This window comes from Orycteropus afer, unplaced genomic scaffold, assembly GCF_000298275.1.
Source record: "Orycteropus afer afer isolate SDZICR_OR568_19922 unplaced genomic scaffold, OryAfe1.0 scaffold00022, whole genome shotgun sequence".
Classification (NCBI taxonomy): domain Eukaryota; kingdom Metazoa; phylum Chordata; class Mammalia; order Tubulidentata; family Orycteropodidae; genus Orycteropus; species Orycteropus afer.
In genome coordinates this window covers 6,547,834-6,565,606 of record NW_006921609.1, presented here as the reverse complement: position 1 = coordinate 6,565,606, position 17,773 = coordinate 6,547,834, and the positions used below count along the sequence as shown (strand labels likewise).

At 34.5% G+C, this 17,773-nt stretch overlaps 1 protein-coding gene across 1 annotated transcript in view; it reads left to right on the top strand.

Annotated features, from left to right (window-relative positions):
* The window catches only part of USP25 (ubiquitin specific peptidase 25), a 172,131-nt gene that overhangs the window by 6,761 nt on the left and 147,597 nt on the right, over positions 1 to 17,773 (top strand). The window contains exon 2 of the mRNA XM_042783647.1: positions 3,962 to 4,085. Within this exon, the coding sequence (XP_042639581.1) occupies positions 3,962 to 4,085 (124 nt within the window). The remainder of the gene's footprint in view (positions 1 to 3,961; positions 4,086 to 17,773) is intronic.

Sequence of the window (17,773 nt, the reverse complement as noted above, 5' to 3'; positions counted from 1 at the left end):
CTCTCTATGTCTTTCTCATCCTCAATGCTGCCATATTGGTCACTCACATTTGGTACATTGCCCTTCTCTTCACCCAAATCAATATTTATCTCTATCTAACAGCATTTCCTCCCCTCCCGTCCCACCCCTGGTAACCAACAAAGAAAATGTCCTTCAATATATAAACCTTTCCTTAATGATCGAAGATATTTTTAAGTGAAATTGACTTTTTTTAAAAATAGGGAACATTCATGGTTGTGAATAATATAATGAATATTCATATAATTTGGTGCTACTGCCTTGATTTGTACTAAAGTGCAACAGTTTTACCCCTGATTGTTTTACACTATCTTTGCAAGTATGGTCATATTTTCTCTATGCCATATAGTGACACTATAGAACAAAGTAGAACTGCCTTAGAGGGTTTCCAAGGCTGTAAATCTTTATGGACACAGACTGTTGCATCCTTCTGTCATGGAGTGGCTGGTGTGTTTGAACTGCTAACCTTTTGGTTAGCAGCCAAGCACTTAACCACTCTACCACCAGGGCTTTTTATTTAAAAGGTCCAAAAACCACCATTCTCAGGTCTAAGAAGCTTGGTCATATTGTTTATAAAAGAGAATTAAAGACATTTTGTTTTTATCTTGCTTGAGTTACAGCTCAAGTTGTTGCTCTTTTTAAAGGAGTTTCTACTCTAGGCTGTTTGGTTCAGTTGTCAGTCATAAAATAGTAAACACTGGGTATTTTCTAAAGAAGGAGTTTTAATACAGTGAATTAAAATCTTAAATCACTGAAAGAAATAGAGGAATATTTTCTAGCTCTGCCTTCCAAAATGATTCCCAGATCATTGGAAGACTGACCAACCAGGGAAGCTAATCCTTCTGCCACAATCAGGAAGGTAGTGGATCAGGAGATTGCTTCTGGGATTACCGAGTTCAAGAAAATACTTCCGTAGCTGCAGCCCAAGGAACAGGAAAGCAGGATTAGGTAACTGTCATTGAACTATGCCTAGACATTGGAATGCAGAGGCCAGTTGCTACTTCTACTGTAAAAATCTCTTGTCATCCCTGGAAATTTAGCAATGAAATGATTCTGTGGAACAACCCACATCTATTTAATCATGCTGGAGAAAACAGCTATAAGCAGCAGGATGTGGCTTCCACTTCACTTCTGCCTTCCAAATCTCATGTGAGCACATCTGCTTGGTGGAACCTAAGTTTTATCCACCTTACATGTGAGACTGGGAGTAATTTTTTTCTTAAATCTTGTAGTTGAAGAAAGCACACTAGGAAGACAAGAGAATGAAGTCTGAGGACTAACTGATTTACAAACCTGTTTTTCTGCTTCTCTGATTTTCACCTATTTCTTCTCATTCCAATATCCTTTTATAAAGTTCTAGCTATTGTTTAATGACTATGGTAGTTTTCAACTTTATGAGGCTACTTCATACCTCTCTAGTTCAAGATTTTTCTAAATAAGTTATTTGAGCTGAATTGGATGGCTACACACAAGCAACACCCATTCTCATTTGTTGTTTGGGTGGACTTGGATCTTGTTAGCAGACTTCTGGAACTCTTGTTGTTTGTAGGCATGCTGTATCATTTCAACTGCCTTAATATATCATTCTTTTTCTCATTTTACTTAATTTTTTTTTTTTTTTGGTAGGGGACTCTACATTATGGTAAATTTTTATTATGCTAACCAGCACTTCTCGGAAGGAAGATGGGGCAATCTACTTCCTTAGTGATACTGCCTCAGAAACCCAAGGAGGGGTCACTATGACTCGACAGCATATTAACAACAACAAGGACATTAAAAACACACATACATCTTCCATAGCCAACTATTATTTCTCATATTTTTAATATTCTAAGCTACTGTTTGGAGAAAAGTATAGATTTTGAGTTGATTCAACTCATAATGACCTCTCCTTAGGTTTCCAAGGCAATATCTCTACGGAAGTAGATTGCCCAACCTTCCTTCCAAGGAGTGGCTGGTGGGTTTGAACCTCCAGCCTTCTGGTTGGTAGTCAGATGCCTTAGGCACTACACTACCAGAGCTCCCATAGATTATTATAGAAGTAGATTTTTGAAACTAACAAAATATACATAATTTTTTTCCCATTGAAATAGCAGATTATTTGTTTCTAGTGACTATACATAACCCTATAGCCAGATAGTAAAATATAGATACCTTCTTTCACATCTGCTACCCCTTTAGTTTCTTTCCCCCTTGTAAAATTCTAGGATTAAAAATGGAAATAAAGAAATAAATTTTTAGTATATCTAAAATACAAATAAAAAAAAATTAAGGGGGAAAGCCCCACTCGTTAATTCCACTCATTACAAAATAAGGTACTAGAAATATTTTTTTCTTTGTCTAACATTAATTTTAACTTGTTATCCCTTTCTTTTTTAACAATATATTATGGTCTCTATCAGTGTTTAAATAATGAGAGATTGGTAACATTGGCATTTTATAGCTTAAGAAAGTTTATCAATACATGTTGGAGATTAGATTCAAAATAGAGTAAAGTTTACCAATATGTATTGAAAATTAGGTTGCTGAAGGTGGTAGTATTTATAGCATTTATTCTTTGAAACAAAAAGGAGTGAATACTTGTAGCATCAAGGCTGTTTTGTTAGTTGGAGGAGGAAAAATTAGGTTTTTTGGTATATTTCACCCAAAATAAAAATCTGATTTTAAAGTAAAAGGATGTATACTTACATTAATTCAAATGGCACAGCTCTTTTAAAATAGAAAAACAAAACGAAACAACCAACCCATCATCTATGAGTTGATTCCAACTCAGGGTAACCCCACGTATTACAGAGTAGATCTGTCCTGTAGGGTTTCCTTTCATAGTGATACTACCTCTGAAACCCAAGGAGGGGTCACTATGAGTTGCGTCCGATTCGAAGGCACATAACAACAACAACAACAACAACGACAACAACAACATAGGGTTTTCTTGGCTGTATCTTTATGGAAGTAAAGTAAATTGCCAGGCCATTCTTCTGAGGAACTGCTGGGTGGATTTGAACTGCCAACCTTTAGCTTAATCAAAAAAAACCAAACTCAGTGCCATCGAGTCGTTTTCTGACTCATAGGGACCCCTCCTTGGGTTTTCAACGTGGTATCTCTACGGAAGTAGATTGCCCAGTCTTCTTTCTGAGGAGTGGCTGGTGAGTTTGAACCACCAGCCTTCTGGTTAGCAGTCAAATGCCTTAGGCACTATGCCACCGGAACTCCCTTTTAGGTTAATAGTCAAGTACAAACCATTTATACCACCAAGGTGGCCTTGACAAAATAGAAATAAAAGATCCGTATTCTTCCTCATCCCATGTATAATGCTCTTTCATCAGGTCATAGATTTAACCACTGTAACACTTTGACACATTTGTCTAGGCTTTAAATAATGTATATATAAATATATATATGTATGGTCCCTTAGTTTCTGAAACATAATTTTTGAGGACTCAGTTATTAATTATTAAGATTTGATAAATAATGTCTAGGTATTATTATGGGAAAACTATAATCTTAATATTTTGGTATTTGATACTTTTTAAATCTGATAAGAGTTTTAATTGTGTATATAATTTTAATTTCAGAAAGCACAGATATAAATATTTAATTATGTGGATTTTAATTTTTATTGGTAAATAAAATGTTTTCAGCAGTCTATTGTTAACTTCTAATCACAGATCTCAGTAAATTCTGAGATTCCTCTACAAGGAAAAGTATTTATGCTGTTATTATTGTAGGTATATTTTATAGGAAAGAAAATTAAGTTATGAAGTATAACCAAGTTAAAATGTGTTTATTTGCATTCTCTTTGGATAGGCTCTTATAAAAAAAATATAGAATAAAATTGGTGCTTTGATTTGAATAGGGTATATTGATATAAAATCTCCATGATAAGAATTACCTTTCATTTTGTTTGACTTTGAATTTTGAGAACGATAGTTTTGCTTTTCAGATGTGATTGATCTCACTGGTGATGATAAAGATGATCTTCAGAGGGCAATTGCCTTGAGTTTGGCCGAATCAAACAGGGCATTCAGGGAGACTGGAATAACTGATGAGGAGCAAGCCATTAGCAGGTAAAAAAAAAAAAAAAAAAATTGTATAAAGCAGATATAAGTACCATTTATAACAAATTATAATTGGCTTTAATTAACTTTAAGAGGCAATAAGATATACTTTATGGCATTAAATAAACAACATACTTCTGTATTGCTTTTATGTTTTATGTAACCATAATTTTTATTTTCTAGTTCTTATGTGATTGAAGCTTACATTTCTAGGGATTTGTGAGTGACATTATGGGGGATTCAATTTAGATGTATATTTTACTATTTTTTAAATTTCTTTTCCCTCTTAGTCCTCTTTTGGATGCATTGTCCAATTCAGCTTCCAGTCATTAATAGTACAGGTTGACAAACTTATTCTGTAAAGGTTTTGTAGTAAGTACTTCAGGCTTTGCAACCATGTAGTTTCTATTGCAACTATTTACCTTTCCTGTTATAGTACAGCAGCAACCTTAGCCATTGCGTAAGTGCGTGCTCATGACTGTTTTCCAATAAAAACATCATTTACAAAAACAGACTGCTAGCAGTTTTGACCCATGGGTGTAGTTTGCTAACCCAATATCTGTAAGTATGCTTATAGTTTTTCTTCTTTCCTTCCTTTTCTTCCTTCCTTCCTTCCTTTCTATCCTCTCTCTCCTTCCAAGATGTGTAATAAACCAAACCAGACATAACTGCCATTGAGTCTATTCCAACTCATAGCAACCCTACAGGACAGAGTAGAATGCCTCTTAGGATTTCCAAGTCTATAAATCTTTAAGGAAGCAAACTGCTTATCATTCTCCATTTTACTGAAGAAGAAATTCAGCTTTTAAGATTAAATGATTTTCTAAAGATAGGTAGCTACCATGATTCTAGATTTTCACCATAACATAATTTTTTTAGTGGCAAAATGTAACAGCTTTCTCAAATAAATTTTCTTGGAACAGTATCAGTAGTATATTTCTATCTAAGTAATCTGAGATTACTATATGGTAAGAAATGGCTGAAAATGCTATGTCTAGCAAAGGTGCCTAGTTTTCATTTCAGTGTTACTTTTTAATGTCTTTAATGTTGCTGTAGAAATTACTTTGTAAGACATTATATTAAGATAGTAAGACTTAATTAAAATTCATTGTTCCCCTTTTTAATTACAACTAATATAACTTTAAATGAAAATTTAATACCAGTGACTTTAAGTGAAAATAAAAATGGAAAGGCTTTCTTTGAGCATTTTAATTAAGCTTGTTTTTGAAGGATTTGGAAAAATTATATAGATTAGGCTTTGCTTCTTTAAAACAGGGAAATAATTGTCTTGAATATTCATTAAACTTCATAATGCTTAATCTTTGATGAGAAATAGTACATGAGTTGGATTTTATATTTAAGTGAAATTATTATTATAGGAAAAAGATGTTATAATGTATAACAGTAGAATTTTTATTTTTAAAGTTATGTTTTTTTGTTTATATGAATTTATATTAAAATGCAAATAGAAAACAGACTGGAAACTTATATCCCATATTAGTCAGACTTAATTTATTTTGTCTGTTTTCTCATTTTTCTGGAAACAACATACACAAGATAGATAATTAAAAGTAAAAATATATTACTAATTAAGTGACTGAAACTATCCTTAAGCATATGGTAAGTTAAATATGTATGTTCTGTATTGTTTTGGATATTAATTTTCTCCAACTTAGAAAAAAAATTAGATAATGTTTTCTGTTTTTTTTTATCCTTATTTTTTTGTGTTTTAATGCACTTTTAATAGTAAATATTTATATAAGTGTTTTTATTGTGGGTAACAATATGAAAATTTGACACAGTGTAATATGCAGTAAAATTTCACATAAAGCTATAATATATAGAAATAAAAGAGGCATATGAGTTAGCTATTGCAAAATGTTACTCATTTTTCTTGGTAGGTATACATTTCAAAATTTGCGGTTAAGCAAAGGAATGTTAAATGCAAAATGTGCAATTAAAAAGTATGTATGTAAATCAAATTGTAGTAGCAAAAGCAGGAATGTGAAAATTCTAGCTACAAATTTGGTAGCAATAGATTTGTTCACATTGGTTTTATTAAGGTTTAGGACTGTATTCAAAAGGGAAAATGAATCATTTTAAAGGAAAAATTTATGTGTCTTAAAAGTTAATGTAACTGTTCTTAACTCAATTTCATATGGCAAAATCTTGTCAAATGAAGTCATAGAATCATTTGGTTTAGTATTTTTCAGTAGACATACTTTAATATGAATTTACAGATCTGGAATATTACATTATTTTTTATGTAATTACTAGATAAAGCTTATCTTTTTGCATCTTATAAACAATCTTGTTTAGCCATCCTTAAATTTCATGGCAAAATTTCGCAAGTAAGGTAAGCAGTCCTAAAGTATGCTTCTTAATATAATTCCTCTTTAATATCAGGATTAAAAACAAAAAACAAGCCCACTGCCATTGAGTTGATTGTGACTCATAGTAATACCCATTGGGTTTCAAAGGTTGTAAATTTTTATGGAAAATAGACTGCTTCATCCTTGTCTCACAGAGCAGCTGGTGGGTTTGAACTGCCAACCTTCTGGTTATATTTCTTGGTTATCATTGCAGAGATAAAGGAACAAGGGGAGTACCTTATAAACTACACTAACTGATGATTAAAGTGACTGGTTTGAGTCTGTGTCATACATCTTGTGAAAATGGCTTTCCTCTGATAACAACTTTGAATTAGCTTGTTAGGTTCTAGTTAAAATTGTTACAAAGAGCACATCTCCAGCTATTTCAAGAAATATGGTGGACTAGGTTATTTAGAAGGTGCCTTGGTGGTGTAATGGTTAAGCACTTGGCTGTGAACCAAAAGGTTAGTGGTTTGAACCCACCGTTGGCTCCATGGGAAAAAGACCTAGCAATCTCCTTCTGTAAAGATTACACCCTAAGAGAAAACCTATAGTGTAGTTCTACTCTACCCTTTTGGATCACTATGAATCTGAATTGCTTCAGTGACACACAGTAACAACAAATGATGTAGACCAAATTTTTGATGAAAATAACTAGAAAATGTTTTTTTTTCTGTTAGATAAAAAGTATTTTTAAGTCCTCTTAAAAGTATCAACGACTTGTTAAGACAGTAAAGGCTGAAATCGAAAGCAGAAATTGGCAGAATACTGAAAGTCACTTTGACCTAATGGAAGTTGCCTACAAATATAGTTTAGTTGCTTTGGCCCTGCGAAGTGCTATTATTAGTAGTGGTTTTTGTCATTGAGTTGTACCAAAAGTCAGCTGTTGCACTGTTTGGTAGCTGAAATTTATGTGAAGTTAGTGGTCAATAACCCTTAACTTGGGAATTTAGTTTTAAATGATTTGGATTTGCAGTGCCTTTAGGTCTTGGCAAAAATACATTCTCTTGTTATGAAGGTATCTTCATAACTTAGGCCTCAAAGAATCTCCTTTGGTAACTTTTGAAACTCCACAAACACCAGCAGTTAAAAATTATAAGCTACCTGGAATCAAGGCCCTGTGACAATCACCAGAAACAATAGGCAGCAAGTTGCTCTCATGTGTTCATATATTGTGATTAATACAACTGTGCTTTTGTTCTCAAAGGAAGTAAGAAGAGTTTAAAATTATTTTCAGTAAACAACAAACTACAAACTATGACACATTTGAAAAAGAGTTGGTAATATCTTCTGGAAATAAATGTTAGAATGGGTAAAGTTAGAAAAGAGAAAGCCTGTTGGCTGTTGAGTTGATTCTAATTCATGGAGACCTCATGTATGTCAGAGTAGAAATGCATTCCATATAATTTTCAGTGTAATCTTACCAAATTATATCACTTGGTCTTTTTTCTGCAGTGTCTGTGAATGTATTCAAACCACAAATCTTTTGGTTAGTAGCTGAGCAGAAGCTGTTTGTGCCATTGAGAGATCTGAACACAAGTTTAATAGCAGGTTAGAAACAACTAGAAAAGAATATTAATATAATGGAAGATATATTAGAAGAGATTATCCAACCTTTTACACAACCAACTTAAAAGATGGAAAATATAGAGGAAAGTTAAGACAGAGAGAGTGGAGTGAGTAGTTCTAATATACATTAATTGGTGTTATAGAAGGAGAAGAGAAAATGGTGTAGAGGCTAAATATAAAGAGATAATCACTGAAATTTTCTCAGAAATGAAAAGATGGTATGTAATTTTGTGAAGTTTAACAAATTCTAATCAGGGAAATTAAGAGAAACCCATACCTAGATTCATTTATAGTGTTATTCCAGAACACTTAAGGCTAAGAAAATCTTAGAAGTTTTCAGAGAAGAAAAGGTGATAATGTAAAAATTTAATGACAGTTAAGAGACAAATAAGATGCTGACAACAATACACCTGAAAATCATAGTCATTTTCAATCAATAGAAAGAAAATAACTATCACAATTCTATTCTTAGTGAAATAGTTTGGGAGAATCTTACCAGAGCATTTTCTTTGTGAAGAAAGTTCCAGGGACAGTGCTATAAGAGTAAGGTGCTCTAACCTCAGATGTGGGGTAGTTGTTTTGTCACCATAACTACAAAACCAGTGTTTCCTATTCCAGTAGCTATAATTCACCATTTTTGCTGTCACCCCCTATCCACACCTTGACCTTTTGTGCAAAAAGATCATGTAAAAGAGAAACAAAGCATTTTTATAAATTTGCAGAGACCCACTGTGCCTCTACTTTGGCTCACATGGACCTGCTTAGGGGAATTGGACAAGCAGTACACTCATCCAAATGGTTATTATCTCTACAGTCTAATACCAGTCAGTCCAAGAAGAGAATTCAGGCATTTAAACTGGAATTAAGTTTGTTTGGGAACTATTCAGAAGGCTTACCAACTAGGTTAGCCTGGAATTGCCATTAGGAGAAAGAAAGAACCATCATGTCCAGGAACAGGCAGGTTGGAATTCTGAATTTTTGAAATAGGCCTATAAGACCTTATCCTTTTCATCCTGAACATTACCTAAGCAGCAGCTGTGAGGGGCAACTGCCTAAGAAAGTGTGTGAAGCCAGGAGTAGGTGAGGGAGATAGAGTTAATATGTTTTTAAGTTCATTTCTGAGGAAGACATCTTGGTGTCCAAAAATATTGCATACCTTTTGAGGGTAGGAGTATGGAAAGCACCTCAAAAACTTTTGACTATCGCCTATTGCTAGGTGGCTTTTACGGTAAAAAGTGCACCATTGTTAGATTACAAATGGACTGGAAAAAGTATGTTAAAAATATGATACACATTAGTTTTAAGATCTGCAGGGGTGTGTTGGTAGACTTGGATGATCAGACTGTATCAGCAACACTGTAACTTGAAAAAGTGTCATCAACCATGAAGCACAACTGATAGTCCTGAGAGAGGGTCAAACGTCTGATATATAGTCAGCCTACACACCATGCAATGTGACACCCCTCAGCACAAGAGAGGCAGGCCAACTTTGTCAGTAGCCACATATCCAGCATACATTGGTAGCATCTGTATCAGAAACATAGAGTTCCTTAATTTTCACTCTTTGTGTGATTTTGTAATGTTGCCATGTTGTGTTTGATGATGGCTTGTAGCAGTGGTGGCAACCTTAGTGGTACAAGTTTGATCAGCAACTTAATTCTAGTCATCTCATTAGAAAATAGACTTCATTATATACCCAACACACTGCATAATATTAAAAAACACTTAGAATATCCAGTATTATTGGAGAGCATTTGGAGCAACTGGAAATGTCATATCCTGCTGGTAGGAAAGAATAATTGTATAAGTACTTTAAAATCTGGGAGTTTCTAATGAGTTTCAACATTTAGTATACTACGAAAAAACCAAACTGACTGCCATCGAGTTGATACAACTCTTAGTGACCCCTCCTTGGGTTTCCAAAGTGTTGTCTCTATGGAAGTAGAGTGCCCAGTTTTCCTTCTGAGGAGTGGTTGGTGGGTTTGAACCTCCAGCCTTCTGGTTAGCAGTCAAATGCCTTAGGCACTACGCTACCAGAGCTCTCACTCTTTATTTCGACTCCAGGTGTAGACCTAAGAAAGAGAAGTATGTGTAGCCACAAAAAGACTCATGCAAAAACATGCTTTATTGTAATAACTAAAAACTGGAAGCAGCCAAATGTACCTAAAAACAAAATGGATAAACAATGGTATTAAATCATGCAATGAAATGCTAAGTAATATAAATAAAAATATTCCTGGTACTAGCAAAAATGTGGATGAATCCCGAACTAACAACATGTTGAGTGAAATAATCTTGACACAAGAGAATAAAGTGTATATGATATTACAGGTTAGACACAACTAATTTATGGTGATAGAAGTCAGAATAATGTTCGTTTGGAGGGTGGAAAGAACATTGTTGTTTAGAAAAGACAATGAGGATATGTTTGTGGGTAATGGGAATTTTCCGTATCTTGCTCTGGTGGTATACATATGAGTATATACATAACTTAGTTAGCTAATGCTGCTGTAACAGAAAAATACCACAAGTGGATGGCTTTAACAAATGGAAATTTATTTTCTCACAGTTTAGGAGACTAGCAGTTTGAGTTCAGGGTGCTGATTCTAGGGGAAGACTTTCTCTGTTGGCTCTGGAGGAAAGTCCTTGTCTTTTCTCAGCTTCTGCTTCTGGAAAATCTCCAGACTTAGCATCTCTCCTCTTCCATCTCTGCTTGTTCACTTGCATTTAATCTCATTTATATCTCAAAAAATACTGACTCAAGATGCCTTACACTAATCCTGTCTCATTAACATGACAAAAATAACCCATTCCCAAATTGGGTTATGTAACTATGGGCATAGAGATTTGGATTTACAACACGTATTTTTGACGGAAATAGTTTAATCCATAACAATACATTATATAAAAAATTCACTGAGTTATGCATTCAAGATTTATATAGCTTATTTTCTATAAATTGTATTGTAAAATACTCTAGGGGCAAAATTACTGCATTTAACTGTGTTGATAGACTGTTAGTATACAAAAATTATATTTATAAGAAAGATTGAGAAAGTAAAATTTTAAAAAGATAACATTTTTAACATGTAAAACTATTAATTATGGGATACATCGCTTAATTGTATAGGAAACATATTAACAAATATGTAGATAATTGGCAATATATGCTTTTCCTCAAATTGGAAGACTATAAAACTGGTCACTTCTCTTTAAATTGATTTACTTGTTCACTGCAGTCCCAGACAAAAAGTGTTTGTATATATATTTGTTTGTTTTTTTCCTTTAGGAAGCTATCAGTGTGATTCTAATTTATTTGATAATACAAAGAAAAAATGAGGTGAATTTGCTATTTTAGATATCAAGATTAATCATAAAGTTATAGTCATTATGACAGCAGATATTAGAAAAAAAGACTAATAAATTCAGACATTTCAAAAGACATACTTGATATATATTAGAGATGGTACTACAGCTCAATGGGGGAACAGAAGATCCATTTTATTAAATGTGAGAATTTGATATTTATGGGGAAACTCTTCATTATATCATTTGATAAAGTTAATTGCACACAAAATAAAAACCTAAGCATGAAAATCCAAACTATAAAATGTTTAAAAGATAATATGGGCAATATTTTCATGACCTCAGAATAGGGAAGTATTTCTTAATGAAAGAGAAAGCATTAACCTTAAGGTAAATATTCATAAATTCCATTCTGTTAGAGAGTAAAAGTTCTATTTATCAGTCGTATAGGGTCATGATAAGTAGGAATTGACTGAAGACACACAACAACAACAGCAACATTTATCACTTACCCGAGAAAACAAAAAGAGGTGGGACTTTAAAAAGTCATTAAACATTAAAACCTTGTCTCTACTCTTTTATTTTTAAATTTTATTGTGATTTGAGTGCAAGTTTACAGAGCAAATTCTTTTTTCATGTACGTTTTGTTTCATGACATTGATTGCAATCCCCACAGTATTGTAACAGCTCTATTCTCATTTCTTACCTGTAGTTACCTCTTCTCTGTGACCATTCCTATGCATTCCTGCCTCCTGAGCAATTTCCCTGTGCATATACTGGCCTTCTGTTCTCCAGTGATTGTTCTTTTTAAGGACTGTATCTACCTGGTGTAAATGTTCACCCTATATACCAGTCTGTTGTTTGACTGGAAGTTGTCAGGGTGAGTTCAGGTCCAGACCTGAAGTTTAGCTAGAGGCCATAGTTTCAGGGGTCTCACCAGGCTCTATCAGACCAGTAAACCTGATCTTTTTTTATGATTTTGATTTTTTTCCACATTGTTCTCTCTCTTCAGCCTTTTCCCTTTCCCAGTGGTTGACAGTGGTAGTTCGGCACCATCTAGTTCTGGTCTTATGGTCATACAGGCTGAAGTTCACAGGGCCTGCAAGTTCCTTGGACTAATTGTTTCCATGCATCTTTGGTTTTCGTCTTTGCTCTGGATGAGGAGAGACCAGTTGTTTCATCTAGATGGCTTTTTTGCAACCTTTTAATACCCCAGGCACTACTTACCAAAGTAGGATGTAGGTTTGTGTAGTATGTTATACCAGTTGATTTTGATGTCCCACATGACCATGGATGGTCCCGAGCCCACAAATGGTCCAACAACTTGCTCCATCAGAGTGGTGGACTGTGCCTAAGAAGTTACCATAACTTTGCCCTTGTTCTGTTTATATAGACATGCTTACAGCACATACAAATATGTATGTAGAAATATCATCTCTACTCTCTGGAAATGTTTGTTTTACCATATGCTACAGAATCATCCTTCTTTTGTTTGACCTGGTTTGGGACCTCCTTTTTCATACTGCTAATGTGGTAGCTTCAATTTCTTCATCTTTGGTCCTAGTGGTTGGGGTATAAATTGAATAATAATCATATTAACTGGTCTTCCTTGTAGGCACATGGATATTATTCCATCACTGACAGCACTGTGTTTCAGGATAGCTCTTGAAATATTTTTTTAATGATAAACATGAGGCCATTCCTCTTAAATTTGTCATTCCTAGCATAGCAGATGATGATCTGGAGAAGAACTGGCAAATATCAGTCCATCAGCTCACTAATGCCTAGCATATTAGTCTTCAACCATTCAATTTCATTTTTGACAACTTTCAGGTTTTTTTTGATAAATATTTCATACATTCCACATTCCAGTTATTAATGGATATTTGCAGCTGTTTTCTTCTCATTTTGAGTCCTGCTACATCAGCAAATGAAAGTCTCAAGATTTACACCATCTGTGTCATTAAGGTCAACTGTTCTTTGAGGAAGCAGCTCTTTCCCACTCCTATTTTGAGTGCCTTCCAGTCTGAGGTGCTTACTTTGAGTACTACAACAGACAGTGTTCTGCTGCTGGCCAGTTTGTTCAGAAGCAAATCATCAGGTCCTTTTTCCCAGCATGTGTTAATCTGGAAGCTCTGCTGAAACCTGTCCACCATGTGATCCTGCTGGTATTTTAAATACTAGTGCCCTAGCTTCCACCATCAGAGCAATACACATGGCACCAAAGTATGACAAACTTACAGATGAATGATAGAAGATTTTTACCAGTCTCTGTACCCTGAAATTGATCAAACTTGTAATCAAGATGCAGTGATAATTACTGGTGATTGGAATGCAAAAGTTGGAAATGAAGAATGATCAAGTTGGAAAATATGGGCTTGATGATAGAAATGACGTGAGAGATTGCATGATAGAATTTTGCAAGAACAACCTATTCATTGGAAATACATTTTTTCAACAACCTAAATAACTATACACATGGACTTTGTCAGATGGAATCCATAGGAATCAAATAGGCTACATTTGTGGAAAGAGTGGAGAAGCTCAATATCAGTGAGAGAAAGGTCTGGGGCCACCTGCAGAAAAGATCATCCATTGCTCATATATAAGTTTAAGTTGAAGGCAAAGAAAATTAAAACAAATCTATGAGAGCTAAAACATGACCTTGAGTGTATCTCATCTGAATTTAGAGGCCATCTCGAGAATAGATTTGATGTATTGAACACTAATGACCATAGACCAGTGGGTTTTGGGATGACATAAAGGGCATCATATGTGAAAAAAAGCAAAAATCATTTAAAAGAAAGGAAAAACAGACCAAGTTGGGTGTTAGGAGACACAAATACTTGCTCTTAAATGTAGAGTAACTAAAGTGACTGGAAGAAATGATGAAGGAAAAGACCTGAACAAATTTCAAAGTGTGGCTTAAGAAGAAAACATAAAAATAAGATGTGTAAAAACCTGGAGTTAGAAAACCAAAAGGGAAGAACACTTAGCATTTCTCAAGCTGAAAGATTGGAAACAAACAAACAGGAAGACAAAAATAAAAAGCCTTTAATAGCAGTATTGAGATTCTGTGGACAAAATATTGAATAATGCAGGAAGCATCAAAAGAAGTTGGAAGGAATATACAGAGTCACTGCACCAAAAAGATTTGGTTGATATTCAGCCATTTTAGGAGGTGTAGCATATGATCAGGAATGGATGATAATGAAGGAAGAACTCCAAGCTGCACTGAAGGCATTGGCAAAATCAGTGCAGCAGGAATGGACAGAATACCAATTGAGATGTTTCAAGAAATGGATGCAACACTGGCATCTCTTACTGGTCTATGCCACTTGGCCAACTGAGTGGAAGAGATCCGTATTTGTGCCCATTCCAAAGAAAGTTGATCCAGCAGATTGTAAAAATTATCAAACAACGTTATTAATAGCACATGCAGGTAAGTTTTGTTGAGGATAATTCAAAAAATGTTGCAGCCATAAATTGACAGGAAACTGCTAAAAAGTCAAGTTGGATTCAGAACAGGACATGGAATGAGAGGTATCATTGCTGATGTCAGATGGATCTTGGTTGAAAGCAGAAAATACCAGAAAAATGTTTACTTGTGTTTTATTGACTATGCAAAGGCATTCAACTGTGTGGATCATAACAAATTATGAATAACATTGCAAAGAATGGAATTCCAGATCACTTTATTCTGCTTATGCAGAACTTATCCTAGACCATGAGGCAGAGGTTTGAATAGAACAAGAGGTTTACAATCAGGATAGATATGTATCAGGTTATATCCTTTCACCATATTTAATCCACCCATATACCTAGCAAATAACTTGAGAAGTTTGTATCAAGAAGAAAGCAGTGTCAGCACTGGAGGAAGACTCTTTAAAAACCTGTCATATGCAAATGACACAGCTTTGTTTGCTGAAAGCGAAGAAGACTTGAAGCACTTATTGATGAAGATTAAAGGCCACAGCTTTCAGTATGGATTATACCTCAGAAATCTTCACAATGGGACCAATTAGCAAAATCATGGAAATAAATAGAGAAAAGATTGAAGTTGTGTATGGTACATACACATACTGGAATGCTATGCAGCACTAAAGAATAATGTAGGGTCTGCAAAACACCACATAATATGGATGAACTTGGAGGACATTATGCTGAGTGAAATATGTCAATGACAAGAGGAGAAATGTAGTATTAGTTCATTGTTGTGGAGGGTCAAGCAAAGGTTTATATATGGAGGGAAACTTTCTTTGTTGGTTGCCAGGGATGGGAGGGGAGGGGAGGGAACACTGCAAAAAAAAAAAAATGTATTGACCCATGTCACTTTACTTTTGCATATTTCACTGTACATAAATTATATTTCAATAAAATGCATTTGAAAAAAAAAAGATTGAAGTTGTAACACTTTTCATTTTACTTCGATCCACAGTCAATACCCATGAAAGTAGCAGTCAGGAAATCAAATATGTATTGCATTCAGCAAATGTGCTGCAAAACAACTCTTTAAAGTACTAAGTAGCAAACATACCACCTTGAGAACTAAAGAATGCCTAACCTGAAGTATGGCTTTTTGCAATTACCTCATATGCATGTGAAAGCTGAACAATGAAATGAGGAATACTGAAGAAGAATTGATGCGTTTGAATTATGGTTTTGGCAGAGAATATTGAATATAATAAGATATACTACCAGAGGAATGGACAAATCTGTCTTGAACGAAATATTTCAAGAATGCTTCTTAGAAGTGGGGATGGTAAGATTTCATCTCACATACTTTGGTTATGTTATCAGGAGGGACTAGTTCCTGGAGAAGGCCATCATGCTTGGTAAAGTAGAGGGTCAGCAAAAATAAGGAGGAACCTCAATAAGATGGATTGACACAGTGCATGCAACAATCAGGGCAAACATAGCAATGATTATGAGAATGGCTCACTCTCAGGTAGTGTTTTGTTCTGTTGTATATAGGGTTGCTGTGAATGAGAACTGACTCCAGGGCAGCTAACAATAAAAGTTGTAACTGAGCAGTGGAAAATACTACTAGAAAAGCAAAAATTACAAAGTTAACTGCATTAATGGGTTTCTTACCAGAGTTCCATTTTCAACTTTCCAGTCACTCCATTGTTAAGGAGTATGGGAACTTGGACTATATAACTCTTCAATTAAGAATGTTCAGTGTATACATTCTATCTTCAGTGTCGATAGTCCTCTCTTTAAAAACTTAAATTATGTATGTGTGTGTGTGTGTATACACACTGGTACACACATACCTCTCCTTATACAAGTGTATTTTGTTCTTCAATTTCAATATCATGAGCTTGGATAGTGATCACTATAGTATAGTGTACAGATTTTGTATTCAGAGTGGAGATAATCATTCTGAACTGAACTTTTTAAGTGTCTTGGTAGATTTTTAGTGATGACCTAATAATGGACCCTGATGTAATTTATGTAATTTTTATTTTATACAAGATAGCAAAGTGAATATATGCAATGAAACATTCACACACACACACACACACACACATAAAATGTCCAATCTCATTTTTTTTTAGGTTATTAAAACCTGTTCTTTTCCACAGAATATAGCTGATCAGATACTTATATATGAAGAGAACCATTAAATGCATATTACGAATTTACAGAAATTCAATGAAAGAATCACTGATACAGTGCACTCATCTCCGTTATTCAACCTATGGGAGGAGGCAAGTGAATTCGTTTGAAAATCATAAACATTTGTCCCGTGTTCTAATGAAGTGGATAGAAGTATTTCCCATACACATTTTACAGATTATCAGACTATGTCATTTGCTTTTTAATGTTTTGACTCCTGTGGCCTGTATTATATACCTTTTGGGTTATGTCGTCATCATTTAAAAATGTGATCGAAATTGTACTTGGCTTGTACATTTTAACCATATAATCCAAAACAAATTATTTTCTTTTCTTTTTTCCTTTATTCCTTTTTTTTTTTTTTTTTTGGTTAATCTACATAGCTTAAATAATAAGCAGGTTTTTTTGTGAGTATGAAAAAAGAGACTTAGATGAGTTAAAGTGCGAAGTTTTCAGCATTACTGCTTTACTACAATTCAAGTAGCAAAATGTACAGAGCATACAAACAATAGTAGAAAACCCAAAAACCAGGCAATGACATTTTAATGAAAATGTGGAAATTTACCATAATTAAGTGCTTTAAACATTCAGTATAGTATTTGGAAGGAACTGACATAAAACATCTTACCTTTTCTATTGCTGATAGCTAAGGTCATTGACTGCTAACCAGAAGGTTGGCACTTCAAATCCATCAGCCACTCTGCAGAAGGTAGCCCGGGCAATTGTGATAGTTGACGATGTGTCAACTTGGCTGGACTCCAGTTGTGAGTGGTGGTTCCCATGATGGATCACATGACTGGGTTCTGAGCGGCCGGTCTGCCCGGGGGG